General features: G+C 37.0%; 3 protein-coding genes across 3 annotated transcripts; 2 read left to right on the forward strand and 1 right to left on the reverse strand.

Moving 5' to 3' along the window:
• Positions 1-1,728: 1,728 nt before the first annotated feature.
• Positions 1,729-23,649, forward strand: LOC131787650 (serine/threonine-protein kinase A-Raf). Its single transcript, XM_059104743.2, has 19 exons — positions 1,729-1,824; positions 2,038-2,139; positions 3,441-3,689; positions 5,065-5,168; positions 7,999-8,050; positions 8,795-8,851; positions 10,119-10,186; positions 10,421-10,498; positions 12,864-13,020; positions 17,042-17,099; positions 17,591-17,793; positions 18,241-18,358; positions 18,525-18,609; positions 19,068-19,244; positions 19,745-19,791; positions 20,042-20,160; positions 20,828-20,959; positions 21,433-21,567; positions 22,073-23,649. The coding sequence occupies exons 1-19, from the start codon at positions 1,750-1,752 to the stop codon at positions 22,259-22,261; spliced, it is 2,205 nt and encodes a 734-aa protein (XP_058960726.2). The 5' UTR covers positions 1,729-1,749; the 3' UTR covers positions 22,262-23,649.
• Positions 13,927-15,156, forward strand: LOC131799573 (putative nuclease HARBI1). The gene has a single exon (XM_059117286.2). It carries the CDS (start codon positions 13,977-13,979, stop codon positions 15,138-15,140), a length of 1,164 nt encoding a protein of 387 aa, XP_058973269.2. The 5' UTR covers positions 13,927-13,976; the 3' UTR covers positions 15,141-15,156.
• LOC136278005 (uncharacterized) lies at positions 15,745-17,002 on the reverse strand. Its single transcript, XM_066161097.1, has 2 exons — positions 16,703-17,002; positions 15,745-16,598 (listed from the first exon to the last, which is right to left on the reverse strand). The coding sequence occupies exons 1-2, from the start codon at positions 16,716-16,718 to the stop codon at positions 15,745-15,747; spliced, it is 870 nt and encodes a 289-aa protein (XP_066017194.1). The 5' UTR covers positions 16,719-17,002.
• Positions 23,650-25,964: the final 2,315 nt, after the last annotated feature.

The raw sequence follows: 25,964 nt of genomic DNA on the forward strand, positions 1-25,964 counted from the left end.
TGTCATTAAAGTCAATCAGGAAATTTCATAAAATACTGTTGCTTTTATCTTCTTCAAGTAACTGATGTTGAAGATCGTTTATTTCCGCCGAGCCTCTGAACAAATAGGTTTATAAGAGAGGAGGAAATTCGCACTTCCCGTCACAATCAAAATTAATTCTTTGAAATTGATAGGTATGAATCAATCACGACTAAAAAATTCATCTTAAATACACTTTTACAGACGTTTAAAGGTTACTGATTGGAATATATATATATATTTTTTACACCAGTAATGTGTGTGGTGACGCTTGATCTTGCTTAATTGTAATTTCTAACTTGCATATTTTTTGCTTAGGTGGACGGCGAATATTCTTAGACTCAAGAATGGGTCTATGAATCTATCATCGATCAGAAATGTCACTCAGTATTTTACTGAAATAAAAAAAAAGAAACTTAGTTTTCTGTGTGGTATGATTCGACAAATGAGATGATTCGACAATTCGATCCTACCAGTCGTAATTTACGTATTTTTTTATTGATTATCTACACTCACCATAAAGGTTTTTTAAAAATTTGGCCTTGGCGTCATTCCAACATATTTTTGAGTTTTAGCCCCTTCTCAGTTTTCAAGCTCTTCTATAATGGTTAATATTTCTTTCCGCGGTTGTGCGTCTGACTTGGGAACAAAAAGCTTATTAGTTTAATTAAATATTTGTTTCTAAAGAAGAGGCGAGAAAAACTGGAAAATTCGACTCGTAGTTTTTATAGCAACTCATTGATCGAGAGATTCGGGTCGCATTTTTTTACTATTACTTCTTCTTAGCCCATATGCTGATGTTTCATGGTTTTTAAGTGGTTTATTTAAAAGAAAGTTTAAGGAAGATGTTATGATTTCGTGTCGAAAATATTCTTGACTGAATGCAGACGAGTCTTTGATTGCTTGAGTAGAGTTAGTTTCGGTGTCTCAACAGATGATATCCAAACTGATATAGCGTGGAAGGATAAAAGATTCCTAAGATGCTACAAGGTTGGAGATTGTAACCGGTTTGAGTAATTCACGGAAAATAAACACAATTCTTTTGAGTTCTTTTAAATGATGGCAAAGCAAACACGCCATCTATGATCTGATGATCCTATTTTCAATAATACCCTCTACAGATAAACCGAGATATCCAGATTTATTTTATGAGTCTTCTCCTACAGAAACCTAGTGGGGAGAAAAGGAGGAAAATATGTGAAGAGTTAGGGGTCATTAAAACGATGACTACTTGTTATGCTATTAATTGACCAGTGAAAATGCAATCAAAACGATATTCTTTTCACGTATTAATTTTCCTTTCAAAATTCTTTTCAGGGATTTTAATTTTTTACCCGTTAAAACTTGCATGTACTTAGGCTTTCCACAAGAGTGTCGATGAAAAATCTAAGGGTTTTATTATAATTTTTGTGTTCAGAAAGGACTATGTCGTCGCTTTCAAGCACGACACGTTTACACCTCTTTAACGCTAGAAATCCCGGCAAAAATGATCATTGAATTGCAAGAAGTTCACCGGAGTTATGGAGGATTTTTAAGCCGATTTCTTATCTTCCTTTCAAACAAAATGATTATCGTGTGCAAGGAATGGTTAGTTTCCCAGATTTGTAACAACCTCTATCGTAACCACGACTACCATCCAAAACTCTTCCCAGAGTTCTTTAGGGTCGTGTTCAGTGTGAAATCGAAAATTCCTATCACGTGACATGAATCATTACCTGAAAAGAAATTATCATGGCGGTTGTGGATTCCCAACACACGCTCGATTTTGCTGATTTCGATGAAGATTGCACGAATCACGAAGTGGAGGTAATTTCTGAACTGTTGTCGATATTAAAGAGACGACTGCAAAGCTTTGGCGAGCTTGTCTGCAGCTTTTTTGTGGTCGATTTGGGTTTTCGTGCAGAGCTTGCGAGCAAATGTTGTTTTGTTTTGGTGGTATGGTGCGTAATATGGAAATAGCTAATTGTTAATCGACGAAAGCAATCTTACCAACATTCGGTCTTTCCAAATCCTTTGCAGGTTAATAGCTTACAAAAGGTGATCAAGCTTACGAAGGAAAATCTACACAAGATAGAAGGACAGGTTATCAATGTCCAGCACCCTCCGTCGATTTTCTTGGAGGTGGGTGACAATTTTCACTGGGTTGCACGCAGAAAATAATCAGAAATTTGTCTACAAAGCACCGATAGAGAAACATCCTCGAAATAGTTTAAGCTGTAGCAACCGCCATCAGTCTGAAAAATTCTTTTATTTAAGCGTATTTGCATTTTCTGTTAAAACTAAAACGTTTTGCAGTATTATCTCAATTTGTCAGCCAGGATATGAATCGAAATCTCGGCCACGAGAAATTCAAATTGCAAGCGATGAATTAATACACATAATTTTAGCTTTTTCCTTCTGCTATATAACTACTCTACGAAATCATTTAATTTTATTTACAGTTTATTTCCTTGCACGATTGATGTTGTTTTGCTTGGTGCGTGAGTCACAGACTAGACGCAATGGTCTGCAATCTTATTTGTATTTATTTTCGAGAAATGAAGTCATTGCTTTTTGACGCATTGTAAACTTGGTGAGCGATAAGATTTTGAAATTTCGACCATCCGTTAGGTTGATTGAATATTTATTTAGAAATGCTCGTCATGATATTTGACAAAGTCGAACAAGAAATCAAGTTCACCGCTCGAGCAATAGATCGGCGATTTGTTGTTGTTTGCCAGCTCTGATTGACGAACATGTTAATTTTGATTTTTTGGTGTGTTACCTCTTTAAAAATTTTCACTGGTCGCAGTTACATTTTATCACCGTTTGAGAGCAGCCGATGAGAACTTCTCAAAGAAATTTGTGTTTTTCGATTTTGATCATCAACATTGGTATTGTTCGCATTGTGTTCGTAATGTCTTCAACATTGTACATCGCAAAATATTATGCGACATGGTTTGGTCTTAATTCTTTTAATCTACTTTTCTGTGTTGCTGTGATGCTTTGGTGCCAGGGAATTGAAATACGGTACAATTCCGTTCTCGAAGGAATCGTGCGGACGTGAGAAATGGCTTAATCTGTTTATGTCGATTTGAGTTCATAAACAATTCTAGTGATAAAAGGTAATTAGCCAGTATTCTCTTCTTAGTCGCCACTGGCTTATCTATACGATATCTTGCGGGAGCGTAAATTTGCGTTCGTAACAGAATGTGTTCGTTAAATGGATTTTCTGCTTCTAAGCGATTAAATTTGTTTCTCTGCTTATTTTCTGAGTTACAATTACGTACGTCGATCAAATAGCATAAAACCGATTACAACTTGAATCACCATTTTACTAAGTCTGTTGACCAATGTTATCATCATGCTGTGCTGCTGATTAGTGTCCTAACTTTCACAACTTACCACTTTATTTCAAGTTGATATTTTGTTTATTTATTCAGGAATATGTGGACTTGCAGAAAAGACTTACCGAGTTGACAACAAGAGAAAAGGTCCTATTAGAGAGAAGAACAGCAACATGCTCAACTTCATCTGCAGAGCCCAGCCCCCATAGTACAACCCCATCTTCATCTGGTGCTACATCACCAATACCAAGTTCAAGAAGTAGTTTTACTGGAAGTGATCACCCATTTTCACCTCCTCTCCGTGCCCACATAAGAGTGAGACTCCCTAATCATCAGTACACAGTGGTATGTAAATTTATAAAATGTGTGTGGTGTTTTTGAAAGTTAACCAGATACTTGTATCTGTTGAGGGTGAATGGGAGTTACCAGTGGTTGTAGGTCTTTTATGTTTTGCTATAACTTTGCTTCAACAGCTTAGATTTTACACTAAGTTTTCTGTCATTCGAGTTATAGTGTGTTTAAGAACTGGACAGCATGAAATTGTTACAGCAGAATACAAACTAGATTGCATCCCCTTAGGAAGTGAGGCAAAGGAAAATGGGAAAGGAAATGGAAAAGCAAGATCCCTGCTCAGAATGAAAGGATAACTACTAATAATATTCAGCAACTGAGAACTTGCATCAGTAATTATTTTAACTCCTTTTCAACTAAATGTACATGCAAGTCTTGGTAATAGGGGACAGGGAGTTTATTTTGGCTGCAATATTTGTAAACTAATAAACTTTCAGATAGTTGGTCCCCAGGCTGTTAGTAGTTTATTGTTATGGGGAACAAAGACTCTAACTTTTGTTGGAAGTAATCATAAGGAACTTTATTGTGTCCTGAAATTATTATTTTTTTTGTATTATTACAATTACATTGAATAACCATAGACTTCTGCTCTTGATTAGTTGGCAGAAGTCAAAGATAGTGTATTGATCTATTGGAAGGGTTTTCTGTGTATTTTTAAAGGATAATCTGCAGTATTAAACATTTCATTAAAATAGTTTTGTAACAGGTAAAGGACAATGCACTGTGGTGTATACAGTATTGTGCAGAAGTACAAATAAATTGCATGCTTTTGTTCATTGCTCTATTACATTTACTGCAATAGTCAGAGCAATAGTTTGCTTGAAAATTTGAGTATTTTTCCTTTAATTTGTTGTAAAATGGAATTATGGTTTAAAAGCATATTTCTCTCAGTTTGTGTTCAAAATTTCTCTTTGGAAAGATTATAGAATTCTCGGCACTGTCTATTCAACATTTTGAGAGCTACAGTATCATTCATGTGCATTGTACTTGTAAAATTTTGCAAGCTTGATGCTTGTGCAGTTCCCACCCATTTAATGCGAAAAACACACCCAGTGCGTGTCACTGCAAAAAAATGCTCGCCCTCTTGGTTACCCTTTTATGACCACATGGTTGCTGAAGTGGTTTACCAAATGTTCTGATTTGATGGACTTAATGCAAATTGAGTTGTTTTTTTGGCCCCATACTGTGGCCACCAGGTGGCCAATTTGTCTGGCGCACACACAACACAGTAAATAGTCACGGAGTGCCTCACGAAACTTTAAGGGATGATTAGTGATTCTGATTTGCAGATGTTCATTTTGTAACACAGGTAAGGAAAAATTGCTAGCCTGTGTTTTGCAGATTTTACAGAGTATTTTGTTTTTTTAAGGTTAAGTGCAAACCAGACGTGACGCTGAGAGAAGCATTAGATAAAGGAATGAGAACAAGAGGTCTAGCACCAGAGACTTGTTTAATATGTAATTTTCAAACTAGGTGAGTTTTGACGTTATGCACGTACACCACTAGTGACCTTATCATTTATCAGTTTGTAAAACACTGACCTACAGTACAGCTGAAATGTAAGTTGACATTCCTGACTTGAAACTTGATCCTTGTTACTCAAAAGTTTTGAGATTGGGGACTTGAGTTGTGAATGTTTAGTTTCAATTTTAGAAGATCAAATGTTTTGAGGATCTTGATGTCAGGATATAAAGAATACAGCTTAATTTTTGAATGTAGGACATAAATGATAACAGAGTGCTTGATCAGACATAGTTTGAAGCTACACTGGTTTGCAGATTTAATGAATGTAACCGAAGACCCAATGTCTATGGGTCTATGAATTGTAACTTCTTCGGTTACATTCATTAAATCTGCAAACCAGTGTAGCTTCAAACTATGTCTGATTGTCCACCTGGTTGCCGTGTGAACTTTAATATATTTTATTTGAGAGTGCTTGATGTTCTGCCTCCTTTTATCGCGGCATAACTTGATTGAAAAGTATGAAAACAAATTCCATACTTTCCATTTTGCCACTAGACTGAAGTGGCTTCCCATGAAGCTAATAACAGACAGAAAATGCCTTCATATCTCTATTACATTCACATTCGAACTACTGAGCTTAGTCAGTAGGACTATAAAACATTTTTTCTTCTCTTTTGTATTGAAAAATAGTCTCTGCCTTGCAACCAAGACTCACTGCTGGTAATAATATAAACAAAAACAAATTTTTTCAACAGTTTTTCATACATTTCTTCTGTAAGTTGTACTTCATCTGACAAACTTTTTTTTTTAAAGGAAACCCTTTCATTGTAACAAGTACTTAATAATCTACAAAACAAACATTGATTAGTGGCCAGCTGGCATAATGCCATTGTCTGATGTCTCAAAACTTTTATTTTGGGAATGTATTTAGGTTTGTCAAAATGAATTCTAATGAATTTGTTTTGTATTTTCTTTTTTTCAAAGAGAAAACTGACCTATGCTGTAGTTTGAAATTGTCTTCACCTTACAACACAAACACAAAAAATCTCACTGAACTATATATGTATTACTCCTCAAGGCTCACAGTCAAACCATGGAAAGACAGCACAACCTAAAAGGGTGTGAAACTTACATTGTATATGACATGTTTAATGAAATACGATAAAACAAGTTTGAAGATTCAAAATGAGCTCTCTAATATTATAAAATTAACATATTAAGCTATACAATAGACAACAGGATTCATTCTGCAAGGAGTTTGTTGATTGCAGTCTATCTTTTTTTGAACAAGTTCAGAAATTAGTGAGATGTTAAATGAAAACAAATTCTTTAACCAAAGTAACATTTAAAAGACACATTAGTTGAAAATGGAAGGATAAGCTTTGGAATTTAATGAAGTCAATGTTAATGAATTGCAAGAGCCTTGAGGCTTGAGGGAGTGTCAACTTTCATTTCAGCCACACTGTCAATAATGTTTGTATTAGATATACTGTAGTGTGGTGTACTGTTGTTAAACATTTGTCTCAGGGACATTTACCTTCTCTAAAACATCAATACACATAATGTTTTAGTACTGTAATAAATTACCTAGTTTTAGAAATCGTTTTTTAACATCACTCATCATTTGATTAAAGAGGAAACTAAAATGAAAAGAGATTTTGAAGTGAGTTGATCACCTGAAGTAAAAGATTCTCACAATTACATTTTTAATATATTTGTGAGCAGAGTCACCATAAAGAATCATTTATTTGCTGTTGGTGTCCAGTGAATGGAAAAGCAATTATGAGTTCCAGGTTGTTAGCTGATGACAAAATTAAACTAGTTATGAATTTTTATGAGATATCAAATTTGATATGGTCACCATGAATCTTGGTTGCCATTACAATGAAAGGACTTAAACAGGGGTCACCTAACAGTTTCCAACAACAGGGCTTTCAGTAAGTTTCAAAGTACCTAGAGGGCAAATAAGGAATAATTAAAGTGGCAATTTTGTAGTGGATGCCATGTTGTTTTGTCCGTTTACATGTAGTTATGGGAACTATTCAGCTTAGCAGTCTCATAGCTTTCAGAGAAGTGCTCGCAAACCTTCAAGCAAAATCTGAATGAGGAATCACACATTTAGACTTGTTACTAGTAAATTACGCATTCAATTCCACTCCACTCCAATTCCACAGATGTACAAAGTACTCTGACCGAGTCTCAATAATTGTACCATTTTTCATCAGCAATTATGTTGAAATGAGTTGAAAGTGGCTGGCCAAAGATGGTATACTTGCCATTGGTTTGGTGGGCTACATACTGTTGGTTTTGGTGGGCTAATTGCTATTTTTGGCAGCTCTGTGATTATACCATGATACAATAACCTTAAACCAAAAGAACTAGAGTTTGTCAATTTCATATCAGTAACAGCTAAGGCCAGTTGAAGATCACTCTTAGATGGGATAAAATCAAGGCTGATACCAAATCTGCTCAGCATTTTCTTTCACAGGTGGAAATTCATTGTTGCTAGTGAGATACAATTGCTGAAATAAAGTCTAGATCTGCAGACATGCATACGGTAATTGTGAAGAAGAGCTCCCCAAAAAATCTGTCGGCCGACTGTCGGTCAACTGTTGGCCGACAGGTTACCGACAGTCTACCGACAGCTAACCAACAGGTTACCGACAGGTTAAGAAAAAAGAAAAATGGGTTAAAAACTGGCTCTTCTTCACAATTACCCATGCATACACTGTACTTGCTGCACCATTCTCCACCTTTATGTAAAGCTCCTCTCTTCTCAACTGTAACTTGGTTAGAACTTAAAAACTAATTCTGTGAATTAATTTTGTTTTTTGCACAGAGATATTATTAGGTGGGACACTGAACTGTCAAACTTCATGGATGGAGAAGAGGTAACCCCAGGAAAGAATATTAATTATTTATAAGAAAACTTTAGTTTCCCTCCATGTCCACATGGAGGGGAATTTTCATGAATTAAACTTTGAAAAAATTGACTGGCATAACATCCATCAATTAGTTCTATGTGCACAAGTGTCTGTAACAATGCCAACATTTTAAAATCAAAATGGTGAAAGATTTTTCATGGAAGGGCTTTAATTTTTTTTGCTTTCTTTTCTTTCAAATGTAATTGTTTCTAAAGAGACTCAAAGAGTTTTGAAGATTCCAAATGGACTTCTTATTGAGGATTATTGCCAGTACTTTTCCTCATTAATTGGAAAGCTCTGGTTGGATTTTATAGTAACATTGATTTTTAGCCAGCGGTTAAAATATCTCAAGCTGCAGGTTGTTGAGAGTAATAATGTAAAGAAAATGACCTGTTTAGAAGAAATTTGCTTGCAATTAGTAGTTGTGAAGGGTGCCAGTTACAAAGGGTGAATAAATGCATTTTGGAAATCTGTGGCAAATGGATTAGAATGATACATGTAGTTACATACATCAACTGTTTTATCTGATGTACCATTCATGTAACCTGTTCCTTGAGGCCAAGAAAAAAAAAAGAAACATTGATAGTAGTTTTCTGCTATTGAAGTTCAAGATCTGAATAATTTGGAAACTGTTACACGTGTTTAACCCTTTACATGTGCAAGAATGTTCCTTTGCATGTTGCTAACAAACTGTTTTAATCATCTTTGCAGCTATCAGTTGAGAGAATTGATGATCTTCCGAAAACTGGCCAGTTTAACCACTGTTTTGTAAGTCTTAATAATTTCTGTTGTTTTTGGTTTTATCCTTTTGTAGTGTGATATGTACTGGATAACAGTTAATTCTAAATACATCATTTTCCTGCCAATAGTTAAGAATCAGTCCATGCATAGCATGTGTGCATCAAGTTGTGGATGCATACAGGGAGTTTGGATAGCACTAGAGAATTGCTTTTTGAGTGTTCTCCAAACCTCCCAAGTGCATCCATAACTTGATATATGTAGAGCTAAAACACAAACCAATTTTTTTATAACATTACATTCAGACAAGTTGTGCTCAAAACAAAAAAAAAAAAAGAGTTTACTACTTGAACAACTGTGTCTGGTTTTACCTCGTAATCGTGTTCTACCCAAAAACTACACATAAATGCCAAGGCAGAAATGACCAAGAAATATTTTGTGACCAATCTCTATTCAAAGATTTGTTAATTTTCTGCTCTGATGCAAAAAAAAAAAGCAAATTTCTTGCATGTAGAAGACCATGTACAGTAGCACACTTTAATTGTTGTTTGCTTGAGTTCACAGCCAGAAAATTGCATAGTTTAAAAATTTTGAAAATTCTGAAACTGTATGGTTTTAAAATTAAAATCTCCTATTGTGTGATACTTTTATGAAATATCAACACTAAAAAATAATTTTAGCCATTCAAAAAGCAAAGTGAAAACTTATGAATTTCTTGCATGTATGAGACCTGTTAAGTTACTGGGATGTGATTCGACGGGAACTTTTAGTTGAAGTGAAACTGCACATGAACAGTTGTGCATGCATAAGGATTTTTACCATGGTAACTCCTTAGGAATTAAGTAGTACTTGAGTGTATGCTTTGTTATAATAATCGTTGGTTGTAGAGAAGTAAGAATTAAAATCAGCATAATAGTCCATTTTACAATTGTGTGCGTGGTTGCCAAGCCTTTGAACAGGCGTGAGGCCAAGGTTAACCTTTTTATGATACAAACCTTGCTACTTTTCAAATGCAAATTACTAATTTTATAATGCTAACTAGGTTCTTGTCTCCATCACAACAAGGTGACCTTCAGCCTCACTCCAAATCAAAGGCTTGGCAACTAAGTACACAGCTGTAAAATGGCCTATTACAGGAAACTTAAGCTGTGCAATAATCAATATTTTAGGTATATTTTCAAGTAAAGAGATGGAGAAAAATTGTAGTGTGAGATTTTACATATAATCAAGACAAACTGGAACGGGTTAGGGATGTTACCAGTGCTAATGAGACTAATCAATGCAATATTTTTTGCAGGCCAAGAAAACATTTTTATCTTTCCCATTTTGCGACTGTTGTAAACAGCGTCTATGGATTGGATACAGGTAAACAGTCCTTTCATTTTTTTTCACTTCAATTCATTGAAAGGCTTTCACTTTTCCTCACATTTTGGCATTGTATGGTGTACCGGATATCCTTTGTTCAGTTCAGCAGATACTTTGACCATTGTGCTTGTATTGTGTAAAACAGTCACATTCATTTAGTTTTTATTTTTAGCATTTGACCATGTTGTTTTTCAATTGACATTTTATAAATAAATTTTGGTTTTTTTATCATAGATGTCAGAATTGTGGTTACAAATTCCATCAAAGGTGTGCAGCAATGATTCCTCCCTATTGTGAGGAAGCTTTCGTAGGGTGAGTTTTAATATAACTTATTTTTTAAATTTACAGTTTTCTCAAATATAGTGTACTCACAGTACATGGATATGATTTAGTTTGAGAATTATTTGGTAAAAGTTCAAGTTTTTTTATGAATGATTATTTCAAATTTAAGTTACAATGGTCAAGAGCCCTTGGGGCTATATTTAAAGGAAAGGGAATACTTCTTTCATTGTATGCAGGTTAAACTACTGTAGGTATTTGACTCTTGAGTGAGTTGGATATTTTAGGATAGGTTGTATGTAAGGAAAATAGTTCTGCACATCTCAAGAAAAGCATCAGTGGTCATCATGGTGTTGTCCTGTGCATGGTTTTGTCAGGAATCATAGAAAAGGAAGGAGGCTGATCGAGCTAAACAAGGCTTTGAGAAGGCAGCCTGCCTGTAGCAATGTAATTTTTATTTCAAATGTTTTTCATTAGTTCCAGACCAAATTAATTTGCATTGTGGTACATAAATAGAAAGATTTAAAATTGAAAATGTTCTTTCTCTTTATGATAAAGTATGACCCTTGTGCAATCTAAGCTGTAAATTAGTGCAAGGAAATTTGTGACAGATAACCAAAATCATTGCAAAATAAAATTTGAATATTGTATGTCTACATCTGGCAATTTGTTTGTACGAGAGACTTTAAAGTGCTGTGGTAAATAGTTTAATTTGCTCTTGAAGAGCAACAATACCCATGAGCACTAATTAGCAAACAAGCCACTTGCAATTTATTATTGTTATTATGATTATTATGATTATTATTTTTATTATCATTATTATTATTATTATTGTTATGTTATTATTTCTATATAATATTATGCTTACCTTTGTGGAGATCATGATCGTATCCAATGACATCTTAGCTAGTAATGTAGTAAATGCAAAACAAAGGTTTTTGTAATGTCTTACTCATTCTTAGCAGTAATTGTAGACTGTCTTTACTTAGGGAGGAAGACATGTGTATGTATTGGTTTGATTGGATGGTGGAAAAATGGAATAATTTGAAATTGTTAGTTTGAGGATGATGTGGCTTTTCCTTTATTATTTTTGTATCTCTCTGCTCTATATCACAAGGATATCCACCATACATAATATATACACATGTAGTTTTCTGATATATATCAAAAGTTTTCTTTTGCTTGACTGATTCACTCATAATCTTGCATTCACCTTTGCCATACTGAAACTATAGGCCAGTAACAGAGACAGATCTTAGGGATGTGGAGATAGTGGGCTAAGAAAGTTGTGAAGGAGAGACTTCACTCCATATCTATAACACATCAATGTCCACTCATTAGACACCACTAAGAAAGTTATTGAAAATCAGTGAAAACAGGGAAATAAGTTCCTGGGATAAATGCTGCACTGCAATAATGTGTCTTGTAGGACTATGATTGAAAATTGTATTACCAGTATGTGCCCTTTCAATCAGTGGATCTATGGCTCTATTTCAAACTGGGTTGAACTCCTGTAATTGATTGTAGGGACAAATTCTGTTGAAGAGACCATCCTTTTCACACACTCCCTCCATGTTTCTCAAGGCAAATTGTTGGAGTTGCAATTTGTCTATGGTGGGGTGGGTCATAGGTTTCTTTGACCTTTCACTCAGGTGTCACGACCTGAAGATCTGCCATGGCTTTTGTTTGTGTCCAGTGGCTATGATGTCATCTTCCTTCTTAGCAAAACACAATAATGTTAAATACATGAATTTCATCCATTTATGTATGTAGAGCATCTTGGAATTCATATGCTCAACAATTGGCTGATTAAGAGGAAAGTTGAAGACTCTGTTGTTAATTTTTTTCTTTCAGTGTGGGGTCTTGTGAGTTGATTTTGTTGTGGGAGGAATGTTATGGCCTGCTTTTTCTACATTCTCTAGCTCTGTTTCTGCTCAAATTCTTGCCAGTTACAGTTTTTCTTACAATATTGAATAACAAAAAAAATGGAAACAAACTATACAATGTACTTAGAATAAGGGAAATTATCATTCTATTTTCATTTATCACCATATTCTGCTAAATTGCACTGATCACATTGATGTGTTTTTTGTTTTTTCTGTTTTTTTTGTTTTTTTGAGTCACACATTATCTTTTTACCATAACTATGGCATATCTCAAAATAGGTCTTCGCTGTGGGTAATGCAGGAGAACCCTGTCAACATGAACTCTCAAGGGAAACAAAAAAAAAGGGTTTGAGTTTGCAGGGTTTTGAGTTAGCTGATAATAAATGACTGAACAAATGGGGTCAAGGGAAGTTGGATCTTGTTCAAGTTCCCTGTTGACAAAGTTCACGTTGGTGGGTTCTACTGTTGTGCATAGTAGGTACATGTAGTAAATTCCTGTTTTTACATTTTAGGTTACTCTCAGAGAAACAATTTGACTTCTTTAATGTAGAGGACAATGGGTCGGACATGGCAGCAAATGAAGTATTTTCCAAATCAAGAGAACGTTCAATATCTGCTCCAGATGTTTACAGATGTAGAATCATAAGTGGAAAAGGTCCTTTAAATGAGGTTTGGAGAACTGCTTGATTTAAAGAATTGCAATGAGTGGCAAAGTTTTGGCAAGCTCTATTATTTTTTTTTAAATTTTTTCCCTATACAATGTATTTTTTATTTATTTCCCCCTCTTCTCCATTTCAGTGTTGCCTGGTTTTGCAAAATGATCACTTATTCTTGCAATATTGTTTGGGGGAAAAGCTGGGGAAATTTAATTTACTCAATAGAGATGAATTACGAGATTATTTTGTTTATCATGTTGAATGGAGGTGTGCCAGCCACTTTTGCCACACATGGTATGTTTATATTTAAATTATTGAATAAAAGTGTGATAACTAATTAGAAATGAACCAAGAAGGGGCTTATGTGGTGGTGTATTCATACATGTAGTTTTCAACATATTAAACTATGAATGACTGTAAATATGTGAAAATCATATGTTCATAACTGCGAGGATCGTTTTCATATTCGTTTCTTCAATCGCAGTTCACATTTATATGATTTTCATATATTTACAGTCATTTATTCACCACTTTGAGGGTTTATTTGAATCAACATAATAACCAGCTTCCAGTTGGCTTGTTAGCTCAGTTTGTAGAGTGCTGCATCGGTATCTCAGAGGTCATGGGTTTAAATCCCGTACGGGCCTGAATATTTAACAAATTGCAGCTGACCACAGCCTTGCATGCAAGCTGTGCGTTCGACACTGAAGATGGTAGTGAAAAGGTTTTCTGGTAGCATATTGCAAAACATGCAGCTTTCTCAGTAGTTGTCTCAATTACCAGGTCTTTACACACTGTAAGACAACTTTGGGTGCGTTTCTTTAAAAAAATCCAAGATTGGATTCTTAATCCGAGATCATGCGGATTCGTTATTTTTAAAGACACGAAAAATCCGAAAATGGATTTTTTTTTCAATTAGCCGTAACGACCCCAGCATGCAGTTCGCGTGTTTTGGGGGGAGTTTTCAAAATGGCGGAAAGTTTTGGTTTGATGTTTGAACTGTTCGAAGAAGTCCTTGCCGATGACCTTGAACAACAACAGGTTCTTTTAGGAGCCGATGACGAAGCAGTTTTATTCCTTTTGGCGGCCGGACAGCTCGTCCGAAAAGAACACGTTCGCACAAAGAATTTTTACGAAATAACCGTACCTAGTTACATACCGGAGGACTTCCGAAGTCACTTCCGCATGTCACGGCATACAGTTACAGTTCTCGAACATTTGCTTTCGGTCCACGGCGACTTACCTCAATACACCGGCGATAGAGGAAGACCACCGGTCGAGTTAAGAAAGCAAATCCTTATTACGCTGTGGATTCTTGGGAATCCAGAATGTTTACGCTCTGTTGCCGATCGATTTGATGTTTGCAGGGCAACTGCGTACAGAGTCTACAGACGAGTTTGCAAAGCAATAGTGAGGAACTTAATGGATGAGTTTATCAAGTTTCCAACTGGTCTAAAAGCCCAAGCGGTGATGGAGGTCTTTGAAGAGAAAAAGGGTTTTCCGGGTGTTTTGGGGGCTATTGATGGCACCCACATACCAATCAAAGCACCACATAACAATCATGAACAATACATAAATCGCAAAGGTTTCTTTTCCGTCCAACTACAAGTCATTTGTGACCCGGATTTATTCATAACCGATGTTTTCTGTGGTTACCCTGGTTCAGTACACGATGCTCGCGTGTTTCGTAATTCTCCGATCTGCCGAGAAGTTGAAGTGAACCCAGACAATTATTTTCCTGGCAACTCCCACATTTTGGGAGACGCAGCATATCCCTTGAAGAGGTGGCTGTTGACCCCATTTCGAGACAACGGACGTTTGACTGCTCAACAAAGACGTTACAATACTGCCCACAGTTCCACCAGAATGGTGGTTGAGAGGTCCATAGGGCTTTTTAAGAACAGGTTTAGGAAGCTAAAAACAATGATGGATGTTGACAAAATTGAGGACATACCGGAAATTATTGTATCCTCTTGCATCTTACACAACATTTGCATTATTGAAGATGACATCGATGATTTTTTAGATGACTCTAATGATGATGATGACAATGATGACAATGATGATGACATCTTTCCACCAGGTGTAGGAGCAGTTGATAAGAGAAACATGATAATGAGACTGATCCCATAAACCTAGCATTTATAAGTGGTTTATGTATTGATACCTTTTGTACTGTGGTGTTTTCATGAACACTTCTTTCATAGGTGGTGTATGTCATTCATAAAGTTTATACTGTATAATAGTCTTTTTGCTATAAATATCAATATTTTATTTGTTTTTAAAAGTATATAAGAAAATAGTAGAGCCATGTACATGGATCACTTTATACTACCTGAAACATTTATGGTGTTGCTTGAAATGTAAACTTTCAACACAAATGTAACAGCCTAATACTCTGACAGTCCAGGTTGCTTGTGTTACGCACAGAAAGGAGGAAGTGCGTGACACAAGTGATCTGAAGCATCTGAGAATCAGGCTAAAAAAAGTAAAGGATATAAATAATATCAAAACCAGTTTAGTTAGGCCCTCTCACCTAATGTTGCTGTTGTAGTTCCTTGTATGTATGTGATAAAAAAAACATACAACTTGCAATAATACTGTTAACATGTATGATATAATAAACTTTTAGATAACTCAATACTGACAACAAACTCAGGTTTACTGTATCTATGTTCATGTTTGTGGTCAAATAATCCCATGTTCTGCAACACAATAAAAAATTATGGAATCAAGGTTACTCTTTGTTCAATGATTTTTCAAAAACATTCAAAAATCGGCCGATGAGTGCCATGCGTTCATTGTGCATATTTTCAAACTTTTTAATCTTTTCCTTTTCTTCCTCTTTCCTGTCTTGTGTAAATTCCTTAAAGAGCCCAACGAGGTCTTCTCTTTTCTTCCGCTCTGGTAACTTCTTTTTCTTTGCTTTTGTAACCACAGGCTCCTCTGTGTCACTACCTGTGGAACTCAATGTGGAACTGGAATTTTTAACACTCTTGACTGCATCTTTGCTCCGTTTACCATCAATGTTGCTGCACAATGTTTTTGGAGCGATGGCATCATCTTTCGAAAATATTTCGTGAAGTTCGTCATAGAAGTTGCATTTCTTTCGGTCATTTCCGCTGACTTTGTTGTGATCAACACAAGCAACATAACTTCTCTTCAGATTTTTCAATTTCGTCTCACACGCCTTGGCATTAAAGAACACTCCGTTCTTCTTTAATTCTTCGCTGATTTCTTCCCACAGGGACTTGTTCTTTTTGTTTATATCTTTAAATCGTTCTCTGCGTTCGACATAGCAGGAAATTAACAACAGCACATCAGCTCTAGACCAGCGTACAAGAGCTCTCGATTCGCCTTCGGTGCCTTCACGCGACTGACTGAACGTGGCTGCAGCTGTTTCCAAAGAAGAAAAACTTGGACCAGGCTGAGGTGATACTGATCTGACTGTTTCATGGCTGAACTGTGATGCCTGCGGTGGTGGAAACATGAACTGAGGAAGATAAGGTTGAATGCCCGGTTGAACGTGGCTTTCGTTCCACTGATATTCTGGATATTCACCTGCAGATAAACTGTGCGTCCAATATTGTCCTGTAGATAGAAATAAAAGATGCCAAGACGCATCAAACATCCGGAAAATTTATAAAAATACGTACAGGACGGAAAATTTCGGTGAAACTACACAAAAGACTCACCTTGTTTATTCGCCATGGCCGGCAGCAGCTAATATTTACAACAAAATGGCGGGAATGTGGCGGATTTTAAGAAGACGACCGCTTGCCAAACGTACTGCTTTTTGTATCCGTGCAATAAAGAAACGCACGGATCATGAATCCTAAAAATCCGGATTTAGATTTGATCTAATGAATCCACTCGGAGTGTGGATTCTATAGATTCAAAATCCATTTTCGGATTTTATTAAAGAAACGCAAAATCCGTTTTTGGATTCAAGAATCCGGATTTGGATTTTTTTAAAGAAACGCACCCTTTGTTTGTCGTTTTGGTAAAATTTATGTTTTATCTTTCATCCATAGGATCGATGCGGACCATTTGTTCCCACATTTGGCAAGGAGAGTTCACCAACAGTATCTAGTAAGAATCCTGTGGTAGGGTAGAGGCTTAGGCTTAGGGTTAGGGCTATTCTGATAACAGAATAAAGGGGTGGTTCTGAGTCGGTGGGAGAATATAACAGGGTAATTTAATATTATTAACTGAGTTGATTACGTAAATTGGCCACCACGAAGAGTTTAAAAGCTGACCTTTCGAGCGTTAGCCCTTCGTCAGAGCAATTAAGAAGGGCGAACGCTTGAAAGGTCAGCTTTTAAACTCTTTACGGTGGCCAGTTTACGTTATCAACTCAGTTGATGATACTAAATTACCCTATTCTGGTAATAGTAGTCTAGTTTGTCTCATGGCTATTTTGCAAATGTGCTAAAAACCGGTGTCAATTATTCATGCTCTTCTGTTTACAAACCAGCTTTTTTCTCTTCATTTTATTGTTAAATCTTATCCTGTGTCTAGCTTTTTGAAGTAAAGTATTTAACGTTGTGGTAATTTATAAACTGCGAATAATGTTTCTGCAGCGGTTGAAGCCAGCAAGTTACTGCTGAGGAGACACAGCCGGACTTCAAGTGTTGGTAATGCCAATCCAAGATTGTTCGCCAACAATTCCTTAGTGCCAAATAATGAGCACACCAACAGGATAGAGCACCCTATTGCGAAGTCTGTACCAAATGGCACTGTAATGTGCCACTCACCCTCCAGCCCTCAAAAACCCAAGAAATCGGTAAGTTCAACAATCACTGCTCAAGAAGACTGTATGAGGAAGATTAGGGTTTAGTCTGCTTTCAAGATGACCCATATTGCTGGAGTCCTGATTTCAATGAAGTGAAGTGACTTGGGGTACCACTACTCCTCTTGTGAATAGGTTGTCAATTCAGAATTACTTCGTGAATTGGAGAAGAGATGAACATGAAAACCTGATACATTTTCAATGAGTACTCGAGGAGAGAAACATGTATTAACTTGCTTTGCAGCTAAGTAAAAAGTAAGAAATAATGTTTGTTCATTTTTTGTTGTTATCACAAGCTTTTTAGAGATAAACGTAATTAAAATTGTGTAAATTTCTGTTAGTTTCTTGATTGTAGAGTTAATTGCATCGTTTGACGATGGCTGGTGGTTATCCTTGTTTTGAAATCCAACTACAAATAGAACTTCATGCTTCTTTTTTAAGATGCAGCGCATGCGAACTAACTCCACAGACGACTGGGAAATCCCAGAAGGTGAAGTTCATCGCGGACCGAGAATAGGATCAGGTTCATATGGAACGGTTTACAGAGGAACATGGCATGGTATGCCTTAATACGTCTATTATATCCTGATAAGTAACATCGTGCAGAGCACTCACACACTGTTGAAACCACACTATAGTCCATGGAATCGGTATTGTTGAATCAGTAGACAACTACACGTACTTGTGTAGGCTTTGTATGATGTTGCTTTGTTTTTAATCTTTAGGGGCAGTGGCTATTAAAACGTTAAATGTGTCGGAACCAAGTCCTCAACAGTTACAGGGATTTAAGAACGAGGTAGCAGTATTGAGGTGAGTACGGAGATGTAACTTGGTCTATCCTGTGAGACAGCGTCAATCAATGCCGATACCATTCCAGCCTTCGTTAAATTTGCCGCTGAAGCTAAAAATTGATGTGAAACTGGACGGGAAAACTGATATCAGCCCTCCAATAAGAATTATTCAGTTAGGTGTTTTTTTTAAGCTGTGAAAGTGAAATTTCGAATATGATTCAGGCGTTTTTAGGCTTGCTATATAATACTTAATCCGTGAGTGAAATGGTAATTAAGGTTAAAGACAAAAGTCAGTAAATATGTGAAGTACGATCGTATAAATTTATTTTTGCATCCTCGCTAAATTAGTTTTCCCAGTATTTCCCATAAATACTCTTTTTTTCCTCTCTTCCGTAATGCATAATAAATCGTTTTATCTTCTCTGATCATGGCTTAGGGTTATTATGTTCTTATCTGATACTCGATCTTGTTCCGCAGGAAAACGCGTCACGTCAACATTCTGTTATTTATGGGCTGTATGGCCAAACCAGAACTAGCGATTGTGACACAATGGTGTGAAGGCTCCAGTTTATACCGTCATCTTCATGTCACAGAAAGTAAATTTGAAGTTCTACAGTTGTTGGACATTGCGAGACAAACAGCACAGGGAATGGAGTAAGTTTAATTTTTCTATGCTTTAAATAGTTGGTATCTATTTTAAGAAAAATCTACTCTTGTGATGTAAAATACGATCTAGGAGTGGGTGAATCGAGGAGAGTGTCATTATAGAGCTTTTTGTAGTTGGTACAGTTTATAGCCTTAGCTTGTACTCCTAATACCGATTTCCAGAGGTGATCGCCGTCTTTTATGGCTGATTGTGAAACTGTTAATAGTGTTGATCTTTCTGGCTCTTGATAATGATAAATACTTATCGTAAGAATAATTTACGAGAAGCTTGCCAGCTGGTTCTCATAGGTTCGGCTGCACAGTCTACCGGGAACGATTTGGACATCACTGCTCCTTGCGTCTGCTCGAAGAAGGTGTCAGTAAATTAATTTTATCCTCTCTATAGAGGGGATATTTCCCCTCTACATTCTAACCCATTTCTGCAATTGTGAGACATGGACCGTCAAGGGTTTTAGCTTTGCACTGATAGATATCTTTTTTATCCACAGTTATCTTCACGCGAAGTCTATAATCCATAGAGATCTCAAGTCAAATAGTATCCTTTCGTTAATAGACGTCTCTCTGTCATGACGTTTCAATTTCTTTAATGAGTCTCACTCTATGACTAGTTATAGTTTCTTCCTATTGCGTCACTACTTTACCCAGTGGAAAGGTGAAAAAACTAGTGGCGCACCAAATGGTCAAACCTAATAACCGAATACATCTTTTAGAAGTCAGTTAGGTTTGGGTTGTGGCGTCACTGTTATTTTGTTGATTTTTGTCGTGATATCCTTAGCTTTTTACAGACATTTTTCTACAGGAGGACTTGACAGTTAAAATAGGTGACTTTGGTTTAGCAACTATCAAATCACGGTGGAGTGGGAACCAGAATTTCGAACAACCATCCGGATCCATTCTGTGGATGGTAGGTTCTTGAACTGTTTTTGAGGTTTTTTTTTCTGTTATCATGTCGAGTGGTATGTTGCTTGCACCAATCAGATCGCCGCATTTGGGTATGTATCTCGCACCAATCAGATTGCTGCATCAGGGTATGTATTTCGCACCAATCAGACTGCCGCATTAGGGTGTGTATCTCGCACTAGTCATATCACAGCATTTGGATATCTTGCAACAATCACAGCGTTAAGGGTATGCATCTCGCACCAATCATATCACAGCTTTCTTGCAAATGATGTCAAGGAATCAGGGGGCTGTACACAAAGAATGACATAAACCATAAATTTGGGCTAATTTTGATAAGTGTAATGGTTTGTGGCCTTCGCGATAGCCTCGTCGATCAAGGTCGGGATATGAAAGGTTCGCATTTAACCTTTTTGCATCATTTTAAAGTTAATTCACACTCAAAATGTCCATACTTCCTTATCAGTTACCGTTATTACATGAGCGGATTGTCTGACTTGCCATTAACGCAGCTCAAAAGTGTCGTCGATTCAATACCTGCCTTCTACATTTAATGTTTGCTTTAATTTTCTTGAAGGGCCATTTACTGTGCCGGTTGATATGTTTTCAGACGAAGTTATGGAAGGAACTTGTTTTCAATTAAACGTGAGGTTTTTCAATCTTCATTGCAGGCGCCTGAAGTGGTTCGAATGCAGGATCCAAATCCTTACTCATTCCGTTCTGATATTTACGCTTATGGAATTGTACTTTACGAGCTACAAACTAGTATGTTACCCTATCCCCACGTAGGAAATAAAGATCAGGTTCGTATATCACTAAATTTATGAGCGAGTTTTCCAATTGCATGTAATTTCTGACATATCGTGGTTATTCCTGGGTATTTTGAAGCACCAAGAGAAAATAGTAGGATTGTTTTCTGTGGATTGCACGTTATCACTGCTCATTATCGGTGCCACGTGTGATAGGCTCGTGCATATTACATAGAGACACAGAGACAGTCGCACATTCACACAGAGAAGCCAGGAGAAGAAGGAATTAAGAAACATGTCTCAAAATAGCCACAGGCCAATAGCCAATGTAGAATGAGTGACTCAGTGATGGTGGCTTATTCGCGTGATGATTTCCAGCAGGCCGAGCTTCGTTTTCACGAATCACTGATGGCCTAAACATTCGTTGTTTGATCAGATGCGCTTTGAGTGAACGGAAATGTGGTTTGTCTTATGCTAATCTTTTTTCCGTTTTTTGTTTGTTGGTTTTTTTTTTTTTTTTTGCACAGATCTTGTACATGGTTGGTCGAGGTTTTCTTAGGCCTGACTTAAATAAACTTCGATCAGACGTACCAAAGAGTTTCAAAAAACTTCTATCAGATTGTATCAAGTTCAACAGAGATGAACGACCACTCTTTACTCAGGTCAGTGAACTTGTATGAGTGATGATAGGGTATAACCCGCGGATGCCCGCACACACTCTTTATGGTTACGGCCACCTTTTAAGTTAAGTGGTTTTCTTAAGAACACAAAACAATGATCGCAGCTCAGGTGCGTCTCTGATATTGATTTCGTCAGGAACACAACGGATCCTTTTGTTACCTACATACATACTGGTTTTATTTTTAAAGTATGGTATAGATCTTTTTTAAGTATTTGTGGTCAGTGTTAAAGCCAACATTTGTTTACCAGACTTACTAAGTTCGTTTTTTTCTAGCGGCAACTACCATCTGTTAAATAGTTTTTTTAAGCCATGTCTTTCTCTTTACTGCAAGTACCTGTTACACATTGGTTTTGTATAATCGGTTTTCTTTTTTTTGCTGTTTTTCTTTTCAAACTGTTGCTGTAGGTATGATTGTCAAGTTGATAATCTGAGTTGTTGGCAGATCCAATGCTTTGCTAATAAAGTTTTCAAACAATCCTTTGCAGGTTCTTGGATCTTTAGAGTCCCTTATACGATCTATGCCGAAGATCCACCGAAGTGCATCCGAACCCTGTTCCTTAAATCGTGCTGGAAAGATGAACTCAGAGATCGGTTTCTTTGGGGCCCCACCCGAGACCCCTATCAGTCCATTTGGTGCGTACCAGCCATTTTTCACTGCAGTAGCCGGATACTAAATGACGCAAGAAAAAACCGCCTTCTCTCCAAGCTCCGAGCTCTTTGTGAAGACATGGTGCAAGTTGTAATATCTGTCACGCACAATTTCGCGCGATGTACGTCAGGGATGGTCACACAACTCAATGTGTTTGATAATGTTACTCTCAGGGAGAGAGAAAAGTGGCCAGTTCAAATAAGAGGATGCTCACCTTGAAGCTTAAGGCACAGAAGAAAAATCCAGCTGTTGTATCTCACGCTAAAGACTTAATTTATTTTAGAGCGTGCGTAGATATACATACACATTCCTCAAGATAGGAAAGCAGGGTGTTTATACTGGAGGATATTTGTAGCGTTTCTGTTGCTTTATGATTCTATCAATATCAGCGCAATTGACTGAAATGGAAAAAATTATCAAATTATCTCGAAATGAAGTACAATGTAACATACGAGTATGAATTTGCCTGCTGCAGCGCTTTCTCGGGGCGTGAAGCATTTGCAAAATTTTATAAAGAAATGAAAAATATATATCGGAAAAATGGGCTCTATATGATTGTGGAAGGTGTCAAGGTTGCTTGCTCTCTGATTTTTTGCAAGTCTTAATTAAAGGCACCTAAAGAAGGAAAGAGAGGAAATTCATTGCTGGATGACCGATGAACCAGACATTGTCGCAGACAATGAATGTTGAAGAAATTTTGGCAAAAGTTCAAGCTTTGTTTAGTTTCGACTTATTTTCATCAAGAACATACTACTGTTGTGTTCTCTTCTTCCTGTCAAGTTTAGATATTCATTTGTATTTAGATATTCATTTGTCTGTCGACACCAGAAAACCACCTATCTCGCTTTAGCCGCATATGACAAGGAGGAAACTTCGGATGTTTAAATTCACTTTGAATGTCCATACTAGTCTCACTGAATCGTCAACAAATTAAAAGAAACATGCCTTCGCAAGCGGGTGCGATATCGCATGTTGTTAGTTTTATATGTGTGTATCGCTGATCTGTGTATTTGAATTCGTGAGTAATTTTTCAAGATTTTGTTATCATTTCACGTTATTTTATAGTGTATATGTGACTTTGAAGCACTGCGTGTTGAAGTAATGCTGTGCATTGACCACTTCTTTTAACTTGTCTTCAGAAATGAATAGTCTCCAATCATAGGCACGCACTGTGTGCGAAAATTAGAATTTTTTTGACGTAGTGATGTAAGTAATACGGTTGATGGGCTAGTTAATAGATACCTTTATTTTAATGAAATGCTGTATTTGTGTAAAAATTTTGCAGACGAGGCTTTTAAATGAAATTGCGCAAAGTTCAAAGTATCATCTCCTAACTTATAAAATTGTATATTTTAAATATTTAACTACACTGTAAATGATGCAGTAGCACGGAAGTATATGATGTTCAGATCACATGTGTGCGTTTTGTTGACTCCTTACGCCCCAAATACGATCAGGATCAAATTTCTCCTCATAATCTTTACATTATCGCAGGAAACTTTGTGGTTGCGCTCATCTGTCTCAAACAGGCTGGTTGGAATCCCAATTCATAGGAATTAAGGTTCTGATATTGAATAATTTGCCCCGAACTTGACACATTGTTGCGGTTGCTGTCGAGAAATTGTATGCTTACCAGTGAGGATAGGGTATATGTTGACTCGCCAACTGCCGAAGAAATGTGGGTTTTTAGCTTACGCCGAAATGTGATGTCTCAGAGGGTGAAGTAGGCAATTGAAGTTGGGCTGCGGCAAGCTTGGTAATGAACCATTCATACTTTGCCCGCTTTAAATCACATTCTCGGTGATCCGCGTCTGCATCACGTCGGATGCGTAGCATGCAAGAGAAATTTTTTTTAGCTGGGTAGGTCGAGATGGGACTCTTCGTGTTCCCAATGTTTCATAACTTTCAAAAGAACGAAAATATCGCATTACTTTACTTCAAGAGAAAGAGAAAAAGCAATTTTTATAAACTTACGCAGGAATTTTTTGGGAAATTGTCCAAGTACTTTTGAGCAAAAATGAAATGCACCGGTGCCGCGCTTACTGTAGTCTCCTTCGCAGCTGTTGGTTGGCCTCGTTGCACAACGCCCTCTATTCGCCGTTGGAGAGAGGGCCATTGCGTGACGAGACCAAATAACGGTTGCGAAAGAGCCTACACTTACTGCCGTTCCTCTAACAGAAAGAAAATCAAAATTATTCGTCTATATTTAGTCGCCTCAAAAATATAATTCCACGTAGTTTTACTGCGAAAAGCAGACTGGAACTGCTGTATGTCCAATAGACCCTCAACAAAGATATATTGCGGTCTCGTATAAGGGAAAATACACCGAGCAAGAGAAAGGATGACATTTCAAAGAGGGCTCCTTGATTGGTTGTTGCCCATCTGGACTTTACCCTCTGTGTGTGAAATACGTGATAAGATGCAGGTTGTGTAGAAGGAATTAACACGCAATTGGGTTAATTCCAAGGTAGCTGAAAGCGAATTTTATTCATAGAAAAAGTCAAACGCAAAAGAATGCATGGAAAACTTACTATCAGTAACATAAAATTTCATGTGAATTTTTTTCAGTGGTGTTGAGTAATGCGATTAGAATACGTGATAAAATGCGGGTTGTTAAGGAAATGACACGTGATGGAGCGAAGTCTAATATGGCAAAATGGAATTTGATTGGTAGAACACAATTCAAGCACGTAAAAAATTGTCTGATGTTCATGTAGTGCAATGACTGAGTATGTTCTGATTGGACTTTGGACATTGTTTTTGTAGTAGGTGATGGAATGTAAGTTGTTTGGCGTGTGCTGGTTACTGTCATTTTTGTGCACAGCCCCCTAATCCCATGACATCATTTACAAGAAAACAATACCCAAACGCTGTAATTGGTGCATGATATCTGAATGCTGTGATATGATTGGTGCGAGATACATACTCTAATGCGGCAATCTGATTGGTGCGAGATACATACCCTAATACGGCGATTTGATCGGTGCGAGCAACATACAACTCTACACGCTAACATGGAGTTATTATTTTTTAAATGAAAAAAACAAAACAAAACAAAAAACTAAAAAACCTTAAGTACTGTGTAATTTGCTGTGTTGAATAAACAACTCACAACAACATTGAAGAGTGTGGGTGAGATAAGAAGCTGAGAGGTGAGACTCAATACCTTAGTCTTTCTAGTTCATTCAAGCGGTTCTAGGGCCGTCAGAGATTATCACGATGAAGAGAGTCATTGCCCCGAGAGGAAATTGGGTGTTCCTGCGGCTCGGCACCGAAAGTCTTCCGTCCTCTGTTAAAGATTTCAGTGAGAATATGATTACATTACAAATCACAGCTACATTTGGTGGCTGATTTGGCCACCAAGCACTTTTATTTGGTTTAAGTGTCACTATCGTTGACTTTATAAGTGTGGAGAAACCAGTGTCCCCTTAACATAGGCTCTAGCAATGTTGCACGGCCACACTACTTTAGCCCCTGATAGTCTTAGAACGAAAGTCGCGAAAGATGGGCTTCCTTTGCCTTTAAATGAATGGAGCCCATAGCTACTGGAAAGAAATCCCTAGTAGAAAAACCCTGGTCATTCAGGTGAGCGGTTTGGCTTGTGGCTAATCACTTCACCCTGTAGGCCAAGTAGATTATCAAAACCACCGAAAAAATACTCTGTCATGAACACTACTTGAGCAATAGTGTAGATAAGGCCTGAAAAAAAACTTCAGGCCTGTACGGGA

Source organism: Pocillopora verrucosa, chromosome 14 (assembly GCF_036669915.1).
Source record: "Pocillopora verrucosa isolate sample1 chromosome 14, ASM3666991v2, whole genome shotgun sequence".
Classification (NCBI taxonomy): Eukaryota; Metazoa; Cnidaria; class Anthozoa; order Scleractinia; family Pocilloporidae; genus Pocillopora; species Pocillopora verrucosa.